This window comes from Dipodomys ordii, unplaced genomic scaffold, assembly GCF_000151885.1.
Source record: "Dipodomys ordii isolate 6190 unplaced genomic scaffold, Dord_2.0 Scaffold11, whole genome shotgun sequence".
Lineage (NCBI taxonomy): Eukaryota > Metazoa > Chordata > Mammalia > Rodentia > Heteromyidae > Dipodomys > Dipodomys ordii.
In genome coordinates, this window is record NW_012267227.1 from 16,035,490 (window position 1) to 16,049,921 (window position 14,432).

The following is a 14,432-nucleotide window of genomic DNA, read 5'->3' on the forward strand; positions in this document are numbered from 1 at the left end:
AGCCATGTACAACAATAATTTTATTTCAGCAAGTCAATAAAATAATAGAAATGCTAAGTATGGGACTCTTAGAACTCAGGTTAATATGGTTTTCTTTTTTTTTTTTTTTTTTTTTTTTGCTTTTCTATGTCAATAATGGGACTTGAACTCAGGGCCTCTAGCTCTCACTTAGCTTTTTCACTAAAGGCTAATAGTACTCTACTACTTGGGTAATGGCTTCATTTCTGGCTTTTTGCTATTTAACTGGAATAAGAGTGTCTTAGATTTGTCTTACTGGGCTGACTTCAATCCTTGATCCTTAGATCTCTGTCTCTTGAATAGCTAGTCTTGAGCCACCAGCGCCTGGCTTTTCTTTGAGAGACAGATATTATATATCATAGAACATTTAGTGCAATTAGTGGAGAAAAAGTGATAGAGGGAACTTTTATAAAAGAAACTGTCCTAACTTACTCAGTATTTAGGGGTAAAAGAGCTACTAATTATTGAAAGCAGGGCCTCATGCATAAAATAAGCTTATACTCTTCCCAGCAAATATTTCTTGGGCAATCTTTAGTTTATTTTGTAATTCATTTACCTTTTTTTTTTGGTTGGTCGTGGGGCTTGAACTCTAGGCTTGGGTGCTGTCCCTGCCACTCTACCGTTTGAGCCACAGCGCCACTTCCTGTCTTCGAGTGGTTTTTATTGGAGATAAAAGTCTCATGGACTTTCCTGCCCAAGCTGGCTTTGAACCTTGAGCCTTAGATCTCAGCCTCCTGAGTAGCTAGGATTACAGGCGTGAGCTACTGGTGCCTGGCTTCATTTACCTTTTCCTCTGAGATCTTATCTTCCAGACTTTAAATTGTATCTAAGCCTTTCTAATATCCTTTCATAAATTCAATTTATCTTTTATGATAGTTCTCAGATCTTAAAGGTATGTTGTACTCATTTCTAAATTTTATACTTCTAGCTTGCATTTTATTTAATTACATTGCTGTCTTTCTGACTGAATTGTATTTTGTTTGTTTTAGTTATTCTTCCAAACCTAAAATCAGAAGAAACACCATGCCTTTTGTCTATAGATCTGTTTCATGTTTTGGTAAGTGTTTAGTAAAAATTTTTTTTTTTTTTTTTGTCGGTTGTGGGGCTTGAACTCTGGGCTTGGGCGTTGTCCCTCAGCTCTTCAGCTCAAGGCAAGCGCTCTACCACTTGAGCTACAGCGCCACTTCTGGTTTTCTGGTGGTTTATTGGAGATAGGAATTTCACGGTCTTTCCTGCCCGGGCTGGCTTTGAACCTCAATCCTCAGGTCTCAGCCTCCTGAGTAGCTAGGATTACAGGCGTGAGCCACCAGCGCCCGGCAGTAAAATTTTTTTGAAAGCCACTAAATTGATATGTTTAAGTTTTCCTCATTCAAAGTCATGCTTTCTATTCAAGGTAATAACTTATTGATGTTCAACCTGTGAAGTTTAGCCTTTACTCATTCTGTTTATAAACAGGTATAGATTGGACTAAGATGATCAAGATAGCATTAAAAATAAAGTAACATTTGTTTTTAAGCTTACAATTGGTTCTAAGTTTGTTATATTTATATATATATATTTTATTATATATATATATCTATATATAGATATATATAGGAAACTTTCCTAGGCAATCTTATGCTTCTTTCCCACCCCATTTTCTTGCCTTGTTTCTATTATAGATAGTGAATGACATCATTATTTAGTAATAGGGACCAGGCTATAGATGTATCTAGGCTTCTCTGTAACACCTGTGGACAGGCGACAGATGTTCTCATCCTGTACAGATCTTACCTCTTTAAACCAACTTCTCTGAAGAAAGCCATGATGAGATTGGGAGCCGGCACCTCCATTGCTCATTGTCTAGGCCTCTACTGGGTTGTTAACAACCTTGACTCGTATGGAATACCTTGGGGGTGTTTGAACAGAATACTGGTAACTAGGCCCTGTCCCTAGAGATTCTAATTTGGTTAGAGGCCCGAGTTGAGGCCTGTGTGTCCATGTCACTCATTGTAAGAGCTCTCCCATGATTGTAATGTTCAGTCTTCCAAACCACATGTTGAAAACCACTACCTAGATCTAAAGTACTTACTAAGTAAAGGATTAACCTATTTTCTGATGATTTTGTGCCAAGATATTCTGTTGAATGCCTAGGAAAAATATGGTAGCAATTAAAGGAACCACAAATGCAGTACAGTATCTGGTGCCTTTTCTACTTAGTCTTGATAATAACTTGTGTAGTCTTTCATTGTTGTCCCTGTTGACGTCCATTTTTCTCTCATAGGTAGGTACTGTGTTAGCATTCCCGTCCTTGTACTGGGATGACACTGTTGATCTGCAGCCTTCATCAATTAGTTCTTCCTATAACCACCTTTATCTCTTCCATTTGATCACCATGGCACACATGCTTCAGATACTTCTTACAATGGATACAGGTAAAGCTCCTGTGTGGATATTGACTGGAAATAACATCGGCCCCTGCTTTATTGGCAGAATAAGGTGTATGATTAATCATAATAGGTATTTCTGAAGAGTGTCTTCTATTGAATGATTATTCATTTTCTTCTTTACAGATTCCATTTAAACTGGGAAAGCTAGACTTAAGCTGAGAAAACAATAACTAGCTGAAGCTACTGGTTGTCTCATTTGTAACTGCTCTGTAGATATGTAGGGAAGCCATTTAGATCCACTTTTCCCATTTAAAAAAAAAATCCTTATTCTCCAAGTTTCTCCTGACCTGAGCTGAAAAGTTCAACTCTTCATTAAGCTTGTACAAGGAACCATTTTCTATTCTTCTAACCAAAATAAGAGTACTTTTGTCTACTAGTATTCATCAGACTGGCTTATTTTATTATTACTTGTTTTTTATTTTATTGTGCCACTCCTTTCCTTGCTTTACCCCTCTCTGTTCTTCCTTCCTTGATGTAAATTTCCTTGTGATAAGAAACAATCAAATTTCAGAAATTTCCCTAAGTCCAGGTCTGAGTATCACTAAGTAATAAGGAATGCTAAAAATTCCAATATCTACAGGAGGAAGATAGAGAAAGTGATGATATTAACTAAAATACAACAATTACATACGCATCCACCCTTTGATCCATCACTTCTGCTTCTATCCCAGCCAAGTATGTTGGCACATGTCTGTAGAACCAGCTATAAGCTGGGTAGGATGCTGGACTGAAGGATCATTTGAGTCCAGGAGTTCAGGACCAGTTTGGAATGAACAAGATTTACTGATATATAATGCTCTGCAGGGTATACTCTAGTAAGTGGAAAAAGCAGCATGCAGAAGAGTGGGTGTAACAGTGCCTTTGTGTTTGTTTTGTTTTTGTTTATTGTTGGTCATGGGGCTTAAACTCTGGACCTGGGCGCTATCCCTGAGCTTTTCAGCTCAAGGCGAGCGCTCTACCACTTGAGCCACAGTACCACTTCCTTGTTAGATGTCTTATATGTATATATGATTGTATATGTTCATATTTACTTAAATGATTGCTGCTAGGGTAATAAGATAAAGATACAGACAGTGGAACAGAGACTCCAGTGAATGTCCTTTTAAAATGTGGTTTGAGTTTTAAAGCCCTAAAAGTGTTAAGTTAGCTAAAAAACTTGAATGGAGGGAATCTAAATTAAATTTATTAAGCATTTCATGAAAATGATGACTTCTCCTTATTTAAGGTCATGAAACTAGTTTATAAGGTGCAACAATGGTGGATGCGTATACTCTTAGTCCAGTTCTCATTTGGAAAATGAAAATACTAGCATCTAAGATAACACAAAATCTCTGAGTTATTTATTATTATTTTATTTATTTATTTTTGTGTTGGTCATGGGGCCTGAACTCGGCCTGGGCACTGTCCCTCAGCTCTTCAGCTCCAGGCTAGCATTCTACCACTTCAGCCACAGTGCCACTTCTGGCTTTTTCTGCTTATGTGGTGCTAAGGAATCGAACCCAGGGCCTCATGCATGCAAGGCAAGCACTCTACCACTGAGCCACCTTCCCAGCCCCATCGTAGAGTTATTTTAATTGTGACCTTTCAAAAGAATTAATGCTTAAGCAAAAGTGTTTTAAAGCAACAGAGCAGTAGCATACAGCAGCAATGCTGTAACCATGCCTCATAGAAAACATCAAGGGAGGCATTTGATCTGCATTTTAATGTAATAAAACTAAAGTTGAGCAAACTTAAGTGACTTAATCAGAGTCTTAAGGTGAGGGGCAGAGTGTGTGATTTGTAGATTTGACAGTGAATCCGTGAATTCAGCTTGTAGGATTTCTTTTTCAGGCCTCCCTCTGGCCCCAGTTGAAGAAGACAGTGAAGAGGCTCATTCTGCATCCTCTTTCCTTGCAGAAGTTTCACAATATACAAATGGGTGAGTAACTGTTCATTAGTCCAGTCTGCATTAGTATTGACCTAATAATTCCACATCTTTATTCAATTTAATGGCAATATAGCTTTTTTTTTTTTGGTCGGTTGTGGGGCTTGAACTCTGGGCCTGGGCGCTGTCCCTCAGCTCTTCAGCTCAAGGCGAGCGCTCTACCACTTGAGCCTCAGCCCCACTTCCAGTTTTCTGGTGGTTTATTGGAGATAAGAGTTTCACGGACTTTCCTGCTTGGACTGGCTTTGAACCTCGATCCTCAGATCTCAGCCTCCTGAGTAGCTAGGATTACAGGCGTGAGCCACCAGCACCTGGCTGGCAATATAGCTTTTGAACCTTTTTGTTTCTAAAAAATTAGTTAAAATTTTTCTGCCCAAGCTGGCTTCAGATCTCAGCTTTTGAGTAGCTACAGGCCCAGTGGCTCAGCACCAGCACCTGGCTATTTTAATTTTAAATGTTTAAAATTTTGGTGGTTGGTAAATTTGTAAATACTAAATACAGTGGATATGCTTAAAATCTAGAGGTTTATCTGATAACTGTTCTGTTCTTTTCTGGAATACTGTCTCCTAGCTGCGTTGGGTATAGTACTCCTGGCTGGTATTTGTGGGTCGCATTGAAGAATGGCATTACTCCTTACCTTCGCTGCGCCGCGCTCTTCTTTCACTACTTACTTGGGGTAACTCCGCCTGAAGAACTGCTTACCAGTAAGTCGCAGTTGCACATGGAGACTTCTTATTCTCATCTTTAATCTCAAAAATGCAAGATTAGAGCAGCCAGAATTATTTCTCTGCTCTATCCATCATCCATCTTCACTTCAGTCTTACGTGTTCTGCCCTGGTAAATGTGGAAAGTGAAGTCCAAAACCAGATTAGCCTTATCAGCAAATGCTGCTCTTGGCATGTATAATTTATGTGCCTACATTTATAAAATGCTGAAATAAAGAATATAAGTGATACGTTGCACAGGAAGTACAGACATTAGTGGTCTTTAGGAAGGAGCACTATTTGGCTGGGAGAAAGACTTGGATATTCTGTTATTTGAATTTTGAACATAAAGCTACATTAAATAATGCAATTACTAGTAGAAAAGGCCTGTTAGAATCAACTAAGACTATGGATATTTAAGCCCCAGGATAATTTTCATCCTCATATACTTGCCTCTAAATTTAGACCAAAGTAAAAAGGCTTCTTGGTGGATTTCTGTGGGTAAAAGTCAGATTTTGGAACAGTCACCAAAACTATAAGTAGATTCTTCTTTTTGTCTTTTGAGAATAAACTAATCAGTCACCTTTACTGGCTTTCAACTTTTCTGTCTTGAACTCAGTTCAGTGAAATATTTGACCAAACTCTGGCCAGTATAAATATGTTGCATGTACACACACACACGCGCGCACACACACACACACGATCACACACACACACACACACGATCTAGTAGTCCCCAGTAAAGAAAGTCCCTACATTGAGAGGGGACTAAATATAAAGATAATTATGTATTATATAATGTAAAATTATAAAAAAATACTGCAAAGAAAAATAAAGCTGGTCATGGGACTAGAGACTGTGGGGGCCAGAGTGCGCCTTGCAGTAGGTAGCCATGGAAGGTTTCCCCTAGAGAGATACTGAAGAAAGAACTGCATGGATAGGATGAAGATGAAGAGAATTCCTAAGCAGATGGAAAAATAAACACATAGAGTTTGCTTGGCATAAGCAGAGACACCCAAAACATGAGTATGACTGGAAACCTAATGAGCATGGTTGAGAGAAGAGTAGTAGTTTTCGGAGGCAGCTAAGGTCTAGATCCTGGATGGCATAGTTTTTTGAGTGGGATGTGAAGATCTGTGATAGAGTGCTTGTCTGCCATGTATGAGGCCAGAGTTTTGTCCCCAGTACCACCCACAGATGTGTACAAGTACATGTGTATACACGCATACTCACACCTCATGCCTATAACCTTAGCTACTCAGGATGCGGAGATCTGAGGATCACAGTTCAAAGCTAGCCCAGGCAGGAAAGTCTGTAAGACTTATCTCTGACTCATCATCAAAATGCTGGGAGTGGAGCTGTGACTCAAGTGGTAGAGCTTTAGCGACGAGCAAATAAGCTCAAGGACAGTACCCAGGACCTGAGTTCAAGCCCCGAAACACAAAAACAAAACAACTGAAAGGACTTAATTTGTAAAAGAATCATTTGGCTATTTGCCCACTGTTACACAGAATATAAAATATACTCTATTGTAGAAAAATGAGCATAAAGTGACACTCTTAGGATATTGACTAGAGAAAAATAATGTATTTATTATATTTTTTCATTTTCTTGCAGATTCTGCAGAAGGAGAGTACAGTGCATTATGTAGCTATCTATCTTTACCTACAAATTTGTTCCTGCTTTTCCAGGAATATTGGGATACTGTAAAACCTTTGCTTCAGAGGTACTATAGGGATAATAATGTCATTGTTGGGTTACTATGTAATTTAAATTTTTTATTTTCATTTTTGATTTATTGACACACTTATGAGGCAAAAATCTCACTATGTAGCCTAGGCTGTCCTCAAATTCACGATTCTGCCACACAGTCTCCCAAATGCCCAGTGTGAAAATACAAAGTGTAATTATTTGCTTAGCTTTGAGATTGATTAGCATTGATAGAAGGGGTGGCAAAAGCACAGGCAATTCCTATTTTGTAGACTTGAGTAGGAATAAGACTAGCATGTAAGCAGATGGAATTTCTGCTTGTACCTTGATGGCTACTATATATTTGTTTCATTCATCTTCTCCACAACTGGTGTTTCATTCCAGGATAGTGGCTGGCTATTGCTAGCAAATAGAAAATCACAATCAAATTAAGAATCAAAGGAACCCAAATTACAACTGTTTCCAAAACAGATACACATCTCACCGAGTAGCACACATCTCAAGAGGGTGACAGAGGAGATAAAGAAAACCATTTGTTAGATCAAAGATGTAGCACTTAGGGGCTGGGAAGGTAGCTCACCAGTAGAGTGCATGCCTTGCAAGCATGAGGCCCTGGGTTTGATTCCTCAGCACCACATAAACAGAAAAAGCCGGAAGTGGCACTGTGTCTCCAGTGGTAGAGTGCTAGCCTTGAGCTGAAGAGTTGAGGGACAGTGCCCAGACCCAGAGTTCAGACCCCATGACTGGCAAAAAAAAAAAAAAGATGTACCACTTAAATTTTCCTTCCTTCCTTCCTCCCTCCCTCCCTCCCTCCCTCCCTTCCTCCCTCCCTCCCTTCCTTTCTGTCGTGGGGCTTGAACTCTGGGCTTGGACACTGTCCCTCAGCTCTTCAGCTCAAGGCGAGCGCTCTACCACTTGAGCCTCAGCCCCACTTCCAGTTTTCTGGTGGTTTATTGGAGATAAGAGTTTCACGGACTTTCCTGCTTGGACTGGCTTTGAACCTTGATCCTCAGATCTCAGCCTCCTGAGTAGCTAGGATTACAGGCATGAGCCACCGGCGCCTGGCTGTAGCACTTAAATTTTCTAGACAGAACTATGTCTCTTTTCAGAAAAACTTTCTACCCCATTATGACCTGCACCTCCAGTGGGGGCAAGGGAAGGGGGATCATGTGACATGTCTCCATTCTTTTTTTTTTGTCAGTCGTAGGACTTGAACTCTGGGCCTGAGCACTGTCCCTGGGCTCTTCAGCTCAAGCTGAGCGCTCTACCACTTACCACTTCTGGCTTTCTTTGGTTTATTGGAGATAAGAATCTCACAGAAGCCCAGCACTGATGGCTCATGCTTGTAATACTAGCTACTCAGGAGGTGGAGATCTGAGGATCTCGGGTCAAAGCCAGCCCAAGCAGGAAAGTCCATGAGACTCTTATCTCCAATAAACCATTAGAAAACCGGAAGTGGCACTGTGGCTCAAGCGGTAGAGCTCTCGCCTTGAGCTGAAGAGCGCAGGGACAGGGCCCAAGCCCAGAGTTCAACCCCCATGACCGACCCAGAAAAAAAAAAAGATTCTCATGGACTTTTCTGCTCAGGCTGGCTTTGAACTGTGATCCTCAGATCTCAGCCTCCTCACCTGAGTAGCTAGGATTACAGGCGTGAGCCACTGGTCCCTAGCCTATTGTTGTATTTTCATATATGCAAACAAACTACTTTGACTATATTCATCCTCATTCACCCCTGTTCACATTTCCTTCATGTTTTCAGCATTCTTCAGGATGGAACTCAGAGTCAGGGTGCCTGCTAAGCAAGTGTTCCATCACTCAGCAAACCCCAGATCTCATCACTTTTATTACTACTTCCTAATATTAAATTCTTGTTTACATACTTACTTAGAATAATTACTGTCTTTCTAGTTAAACCTTAATTAACAAAACCTTTTTTAGGACTAAAATAGAAAACAGAAAGGGAAGAATGTAAGAAAAGAGACAAAATTAAAATAACCATAGAAGGGGGAATATGGAAAGAAAGGACTACAAAATTGGAGAAAATGGCTCACAGATGAATTTCATGCTTCACTTTTGATAATCCATTTGCCTTCTCTCTTGGTTCTGCACACAGGTGGTGCGCTGATCCTATCTTACTCAACTGTTTACAGCAGAAAAGCACTGTGGTCAGGTTGGTTTTACGCCCTTCCACCTCGTCCCCCTCCATAAAATGTGTGCTAAAGTAGTTGGTTGGTTTGTTGGGTATGCTGTCTAGTCCACCTTCTTTCTTCACTTGGTTCTTTGTTTCCTGTTTATCTGTTATCTTTGCCTAAATCAGCCTCTTCCTATGTAGTGATTTTTTTTGTTGGAGCATCCTTTATTTCCCTCTGAGTTGTCAGAGGCCCCTCTTGAGAAGACCTTGCTTAAGCTACTGCATACCTATCAGAAGGCAAATGATGGTATCAGGGAGCTGCAAAAGGCACTGGGTTTTAGTATTTCTATAAGCTACTTTTTTTCTTGGAGAATGATAGGAATAGAACTGCATCCTCATTCTGCTTATATGCTTACAACTAGCCAAAAGAACTTTTTTTTAGCCTTCTTAACTTCCTATGTTGTGACTTTCAGAATCAACCTTTTCCACAATTTAAATGTCACCTTCATGAAGCCTGCTCTCTTTCTTTTGTAATGTATGTGTGCATGTACACCACAGCACCCAAATCACTGAATGGTAATGAGGTCAGAACTTAATATGTTTCCTTACTTACGTTTTAAATTTCTTAAGTCAGTATGATTCTTAACTGATGAGTTCATTTAATTTGTTTCTCCCTGCCCCCCCCAGCCTCATAATTGATGATATACCCATAATTGGAATATAATATTTCAACCCCAGTTTATAGATGAGGAAATATAGGTTCAGGTTCACAGGCTGTCATGTACCAGAGAATTTAGAATTTGTAATCATTCTGTCTCATTTCAAAAGTTATGCTCTTGATGGGTGACAATGTTGTCAGACACCTTGTATTCATATACTGTTTTGTAGAATGGGAACTTAAAGATAATAATAAGTGTTTTTAAAAAAAGTTATGCTCTTAACCACTCTGTTTGGTTACCTTCCTAGACAGTCTATAATCTAACTAGAAAAAACTTAGTATTAGCAAACAGTGGGACTTGAGTGGGAAGAAAGCCATCTGAGGGAAGTTTCAAGCTGAGAAGCTTGAAATTAGTCTATTCAGCTATGGAGCTTACTCTTAATTGCAGTTATTAATCCTTTTGTTATTTTGAAGATATTCTTCCTATTATCACCTATTTTAGTTTTAGTCTTGTTTCTTATAAAGCTGTCTTTTCAATTACATTTGTAGGTACCCTAGAAAAAGAAACAGTTTGATAGAGCTTCCTGATGACTACAGCTGCCTCCTAAATCAAGCTTCTCATTTCAGGTAAAACCTCTGTGTGTGTCTGTGTGTCTGTGTGTCTGTGTCTCTGTGTGTCTGTGTATGTGTGTGTCTGTGTATGTGTGTGTGACTTCATCTTCACTACTACTAACTTGGCTTTTCAAAACGCAAACTGAGCGTTGAGCATCCTTCCTTGTGGTAATGTCAGTCTTTTAATTGAAGTGAAATTTACATAACACACAATTTGTTATGATTAAGTATTCATTACAGTAGCTTTTAGTATATTTATAAAGTTGAACAGTGAAGATTCTCTGGAATGATGTTTCTCTGACTGGTTTCAAATAAAAATGAAGACAGATTCTCTGCTCTTTTAGAGTGAATCATCTCAGCTGTTGGATTATCACTGCTTATTATTTTTGTTTCCCATTGACAGTAGTGTGGCTTACAGTCTTCTCCTTTCTAGGCAAATTTTCTGCCTTCTAAGCCTTACTCAGAGCCCTTTATGATTTAGCTTATTTTTCAGATAGGGTCTCTCATGCTTTCCACCCTGGACCATTCTCAGACTAAATTCTTTCTGTCTCCACCTCTCAAGTTGTTGGGATTATACCTTGTTACCTTCTTGAATTTTTGCCCAGGCTGACCTCAGACTAGGGTCCTATGTCTGCTGACTTCAGACTAGGATCCTATGTCTGCTGCCAAGCAGCTGGAATAAGTGTACTTCACTCAGTTGTTTTTCCTCTGTAGGATAGCTAGTGACTTAGACTCAGATATCCTGCCTTAAAGATGAAACATTTGAGCTGCGCATTTAGATGACTACATATTCTGGAGCAGTCCCTGGAGATGAAAAGCAGCTCCCTCATCTTTGGAGAATGCTATGTACAGAGTCATAGTGTATAGTACCTCTGCTCCTATATAAATAATGGCAGGTTTCTCATTTTGCCTGAGAAAATGCGTCTCAGAATCAATTATCAAAGCTCTCTTAGAGATTCTTCTGATGTTCTTCAACGCAGACTCTAAGGTAACTCACTTGATCTCCTACCTTTTTGCGTTCATATAAATCTTATTTCTCATTGTGTGTAGATAGAGATAGGAGGAGCATGAGATTTCTTTTAAAGACAACCAGTATCTCTTTTGGAAAATATAGCAAGTCTCCAGCATACCACTATGCAAAACTGTCAGATCTCAAATGTTTGTTTTTTTTTTTAAGTTTTTGTTTTGTGCCAGTTCTGGAGCTTGAACTCAGAGCCTGGGTACTGTCTCTGAATTTTGAGTGTCACAGATTTTCTTGCCTATGCTGGTTCTGGCTCATGATCTTCAGTTCTCAGCCTCCTGAGTAGCTAGAAGTACAGGTGTGAGCCATCAGCTCTTGGCTACAAATGGTTTAAGTGAGTAATCTCTTTCACTTTTTCCCTTCCTAAGACTTGCTATGATTCTCAGCTAGAAGGGTACATTAACTCAAAGGCCACAGTTTCTCATTTCTTTTTTTTTCTTTTCTTTTGGCCAGTTGTGGCCCTTGGACCCAGGGCCTAGGTGCTGTCCTTGAGCTTTTTCAATCAAGGTTCTACCACTTTGAGCCACAGCACCACTTCTGGTTTTCTGGTGGTTAATTGGAGATAAGAGTCTCACAGACTTTTCCTGCCCAGACTGGCTTGGAACCACGATCCTCAGGTCTCAGCCTCTTGAGTAGCTAGGATTATAGGTGAGAACCACTGGTGCCTGGCCATAATGTAATTTTTTTAAAAAGCACTCCAGCCAGGTGCCAATAGTTTATGCCTGTAATCTTAGCTGATATCTAAGGATTGAATTCAAAGCTAGCTTGGGGCAGACAAATTGGAGAGAGTCTTATTTTCAATTCCCCTCCAAAAGCTGGAGGTGGAACTGTGGCTCAAGTGCTAGAGTGCCAACTTTGAGTAGAAAGAGCTAAGGGTGAGTGTGAAATCTTGAATTCAAGCTCCATAACCAGCACAGAAAAAAAAAAAATCACGCTTATAAGCTTGACTGAGCTAGTAGAGGGAGGCAGTTGACTCATGTTAAATGAAGTAAATCTCATTTTCAAGACAGACATAATCATGAGATTAAGTTTTTGTAAATTGTAAGTCCCTTTACAGGAAGTATTAAAGAGGAATAAGCTAATTAAATGTACTCATGTTTTAAGAGCTTCCCTTGGTGGAAAAGGACCAATGATGGAAAGCATCCTTCACTCTTAAGTACTTGGTGCTTTTTTTTTTTTTTTCCTCCACATTAAATGTTCCTTTCCCTTTTGAGGTGTCCACGGTCTGCGGATGATGAACGAAAGCATCCGGTTCTCTGTCTTTTCTGTGGGACCATCCTGTGCTCTCAGAACATTTGCTGCCAAGAAATTGTGAATGGGGAAGAGGTTGGAGCTTGCATTTTTCATGCACTTCACTGTGGAGCAGGAGTCTGCATTTTCTTGAAGTAAGTACTGAGTGATCTGGAAATTTACAAAAACAAACCACAGAATATGGATCCTATCTAGAGGCTGTTACAATGAGACAGTTTGTTGTAAGAAGTAATTGATCAGAAGTTAGAGTATAAACCTATTCTTATTAAATTGCACTTGAGGAACATTACAAAAAAAGTAATCAAATGTAGCTGGATTCTGCTCATATTCCCACTATTTGTAGAAATTTTTACATGGGGTAGACTTTGTGGTAATGACTTTGGTATTGTATAATATTCAGCGATAATTAAATAATTTTTAGTCTTCAAATGTATATTTAACTAGTTTATGTAAATAGTTATTTTTGCTTGTCCTTCATTTCTTGTATTAACTCAGCTTTTCAACAAGTCTTTCAACAAGATTGACAGTGAAACAGTTAAGTCGTATTTATTAAAGAACAGTCAAGGATTCTTGAGAGAGAAAAAATTCAAATGGACACATATATTCTACTTTTCTTTCTACTCTGTCCATGTAATACAACTTTATGGGTTGTTGTGCTTGTAAACATAGCCTAATATCTTACTATGGAATATATTGTCATTGCTCAAAGCATCTTTTGAACGAAGAGGAAAGAATACATACAAGCCAAATCTAAATCCCTATTTCCTTCTGCATATTTCTCTGTAGTACTTACCCACTCTTCTTAGTGTCTTCAAGGTACCCGGCAGTGGTCTTTTCAATCTGTGTGGTTGGAGGCTAGCTTTCACCAGAAGAGCCTGTGTGCCTGCATCCCTGCTCATCCTTGTGATTGACATGTGGGTTTCAGAGTAGGGGATGTAGTTCTGTTCTTCCATGAAACCAACTCCCTCCCTCTAGTTTGGAAATTAGAAACCGAACATGAACTTGACCATCCATTGTTTTTCACAGAATCTGTGGCTCAATTAGAACAACTCCTGTCAGTGTGTTCAACCAGTATTAATGATCCCATTTCTTTTCCTATCACTTAAAAAGTTTTATTTATATTTAGATGAAACACAGTTTATTCTTCTAATATTGTCCTAATAGTAAATTCCTAACCGATGTTGGCCATGTCTTCTTTTTGAACTTTGCTATTCTTTGCAGGTACTTAATAAGGTTTTGTTTGTTTGTTCTTCAGAATCAGGGAGTGCAGAGTGGTCCTGGTTGAAGGAAAAGCCCGAGGCTGTGCCTATCCAGCCCCTTACTTGGATGAATATGGAGAAACAGACCCTGGGCTAAAGTAAGATTTTCTTTTCATGGGAAAGTTTTGATCAGTCCTCCTGTATCTTGCTCTTTTATTTTAGTCATACCATTGTATGGGGATGGTAACATTTCTTAAACACAAAGGTTAATAGTAGTTAATAAAATCTAATAGAGATGGCTTTTAAATAGGTTAAAAATTAAAAATATTATGTTACCATCCTAAATGGCTAATTTTCAGTAACTTTGTGCCTTTCCAAAATTTGGAAGTATAATTTTCCTTCATTTTTGAAAAGCATCTTTTTTGTTCTTTTTTTTTTGTCGATCGTGGGGCTTGAACTCTGGGCTTGGGCACTATCCCTCAGCTCTTCAGCTCAAGGCGAGTGCTCTACCACTTGAGCCATAGGGCCACTTACAGTTTACTAGTGATTTATTGGAGAAGAGAGTCTCACGGAGTTTTCTGCCTGGGCTGCCTTTGAACCACGATCCTCAGATTTCAGCCTCCTGAGATGCTAGGATTACAGGCATGAGCCACTGGCGCCCGGCTTTGAAAAGCATCTTAACGATTAAATGTCTTATTTTTTTAAGTCAGCCTTTCTTCAGAATCATTTAGAATGTGTGGCACTGATACATGAAAAAAGAACATTCTGTCTCCAG

The 14,432-nt window shown here is 39.3% G+C and overlaps 1 protein-coding gene across 1 annotated transcript in view; it reads left to right on the plus strand.

Annotated features, from left to right (window-relative positions):
• Ubr1 (ubiquitin protein ligase E3 component n-recognin 1) overlaps positions 1-14,432 on the plus strand; it is a 94,778-nt gene that overhangs the window by 77,271 nt on the left and 3,075 nt on the right. Inside the window, exons 37-46 of the mRNA XM_013009984.1 lie at positions 895-910; positions 1,008-1,075; positions 2,282-2,432; positions 4,278-4,365; positions 4,942-5,075; positions 6,693-6,801; positions 8,899-8,955; positions 10,124-10,201; positions 12,422-12,592; positions 13,714-13,815. Of these exons, the coding sequence (XP_012865438.1) occupies positions 895-910; positions 1,008-1,075; positions 2,282-2,432; positions 4,278-4,365; positions 4,942-5,075; positions 6,693-6,801; positions 8,899-8,955; positions 10,124-10,201; positions 12,422-12,592; positions 13,714-13,815 (974 nt within the window). The remainder of the gene's footprint in view (positions 1-894; positions 911-1,007; positions 1,076-2,281; positions 2,433-4,277; positions 4,366-4,941; positions 5,076-6,692; positions 6,802-8,898; positions 8,956-10,123; positions 10,202-12,421; positions 12,593-13,713; positions 13,816-14,432) is intronic.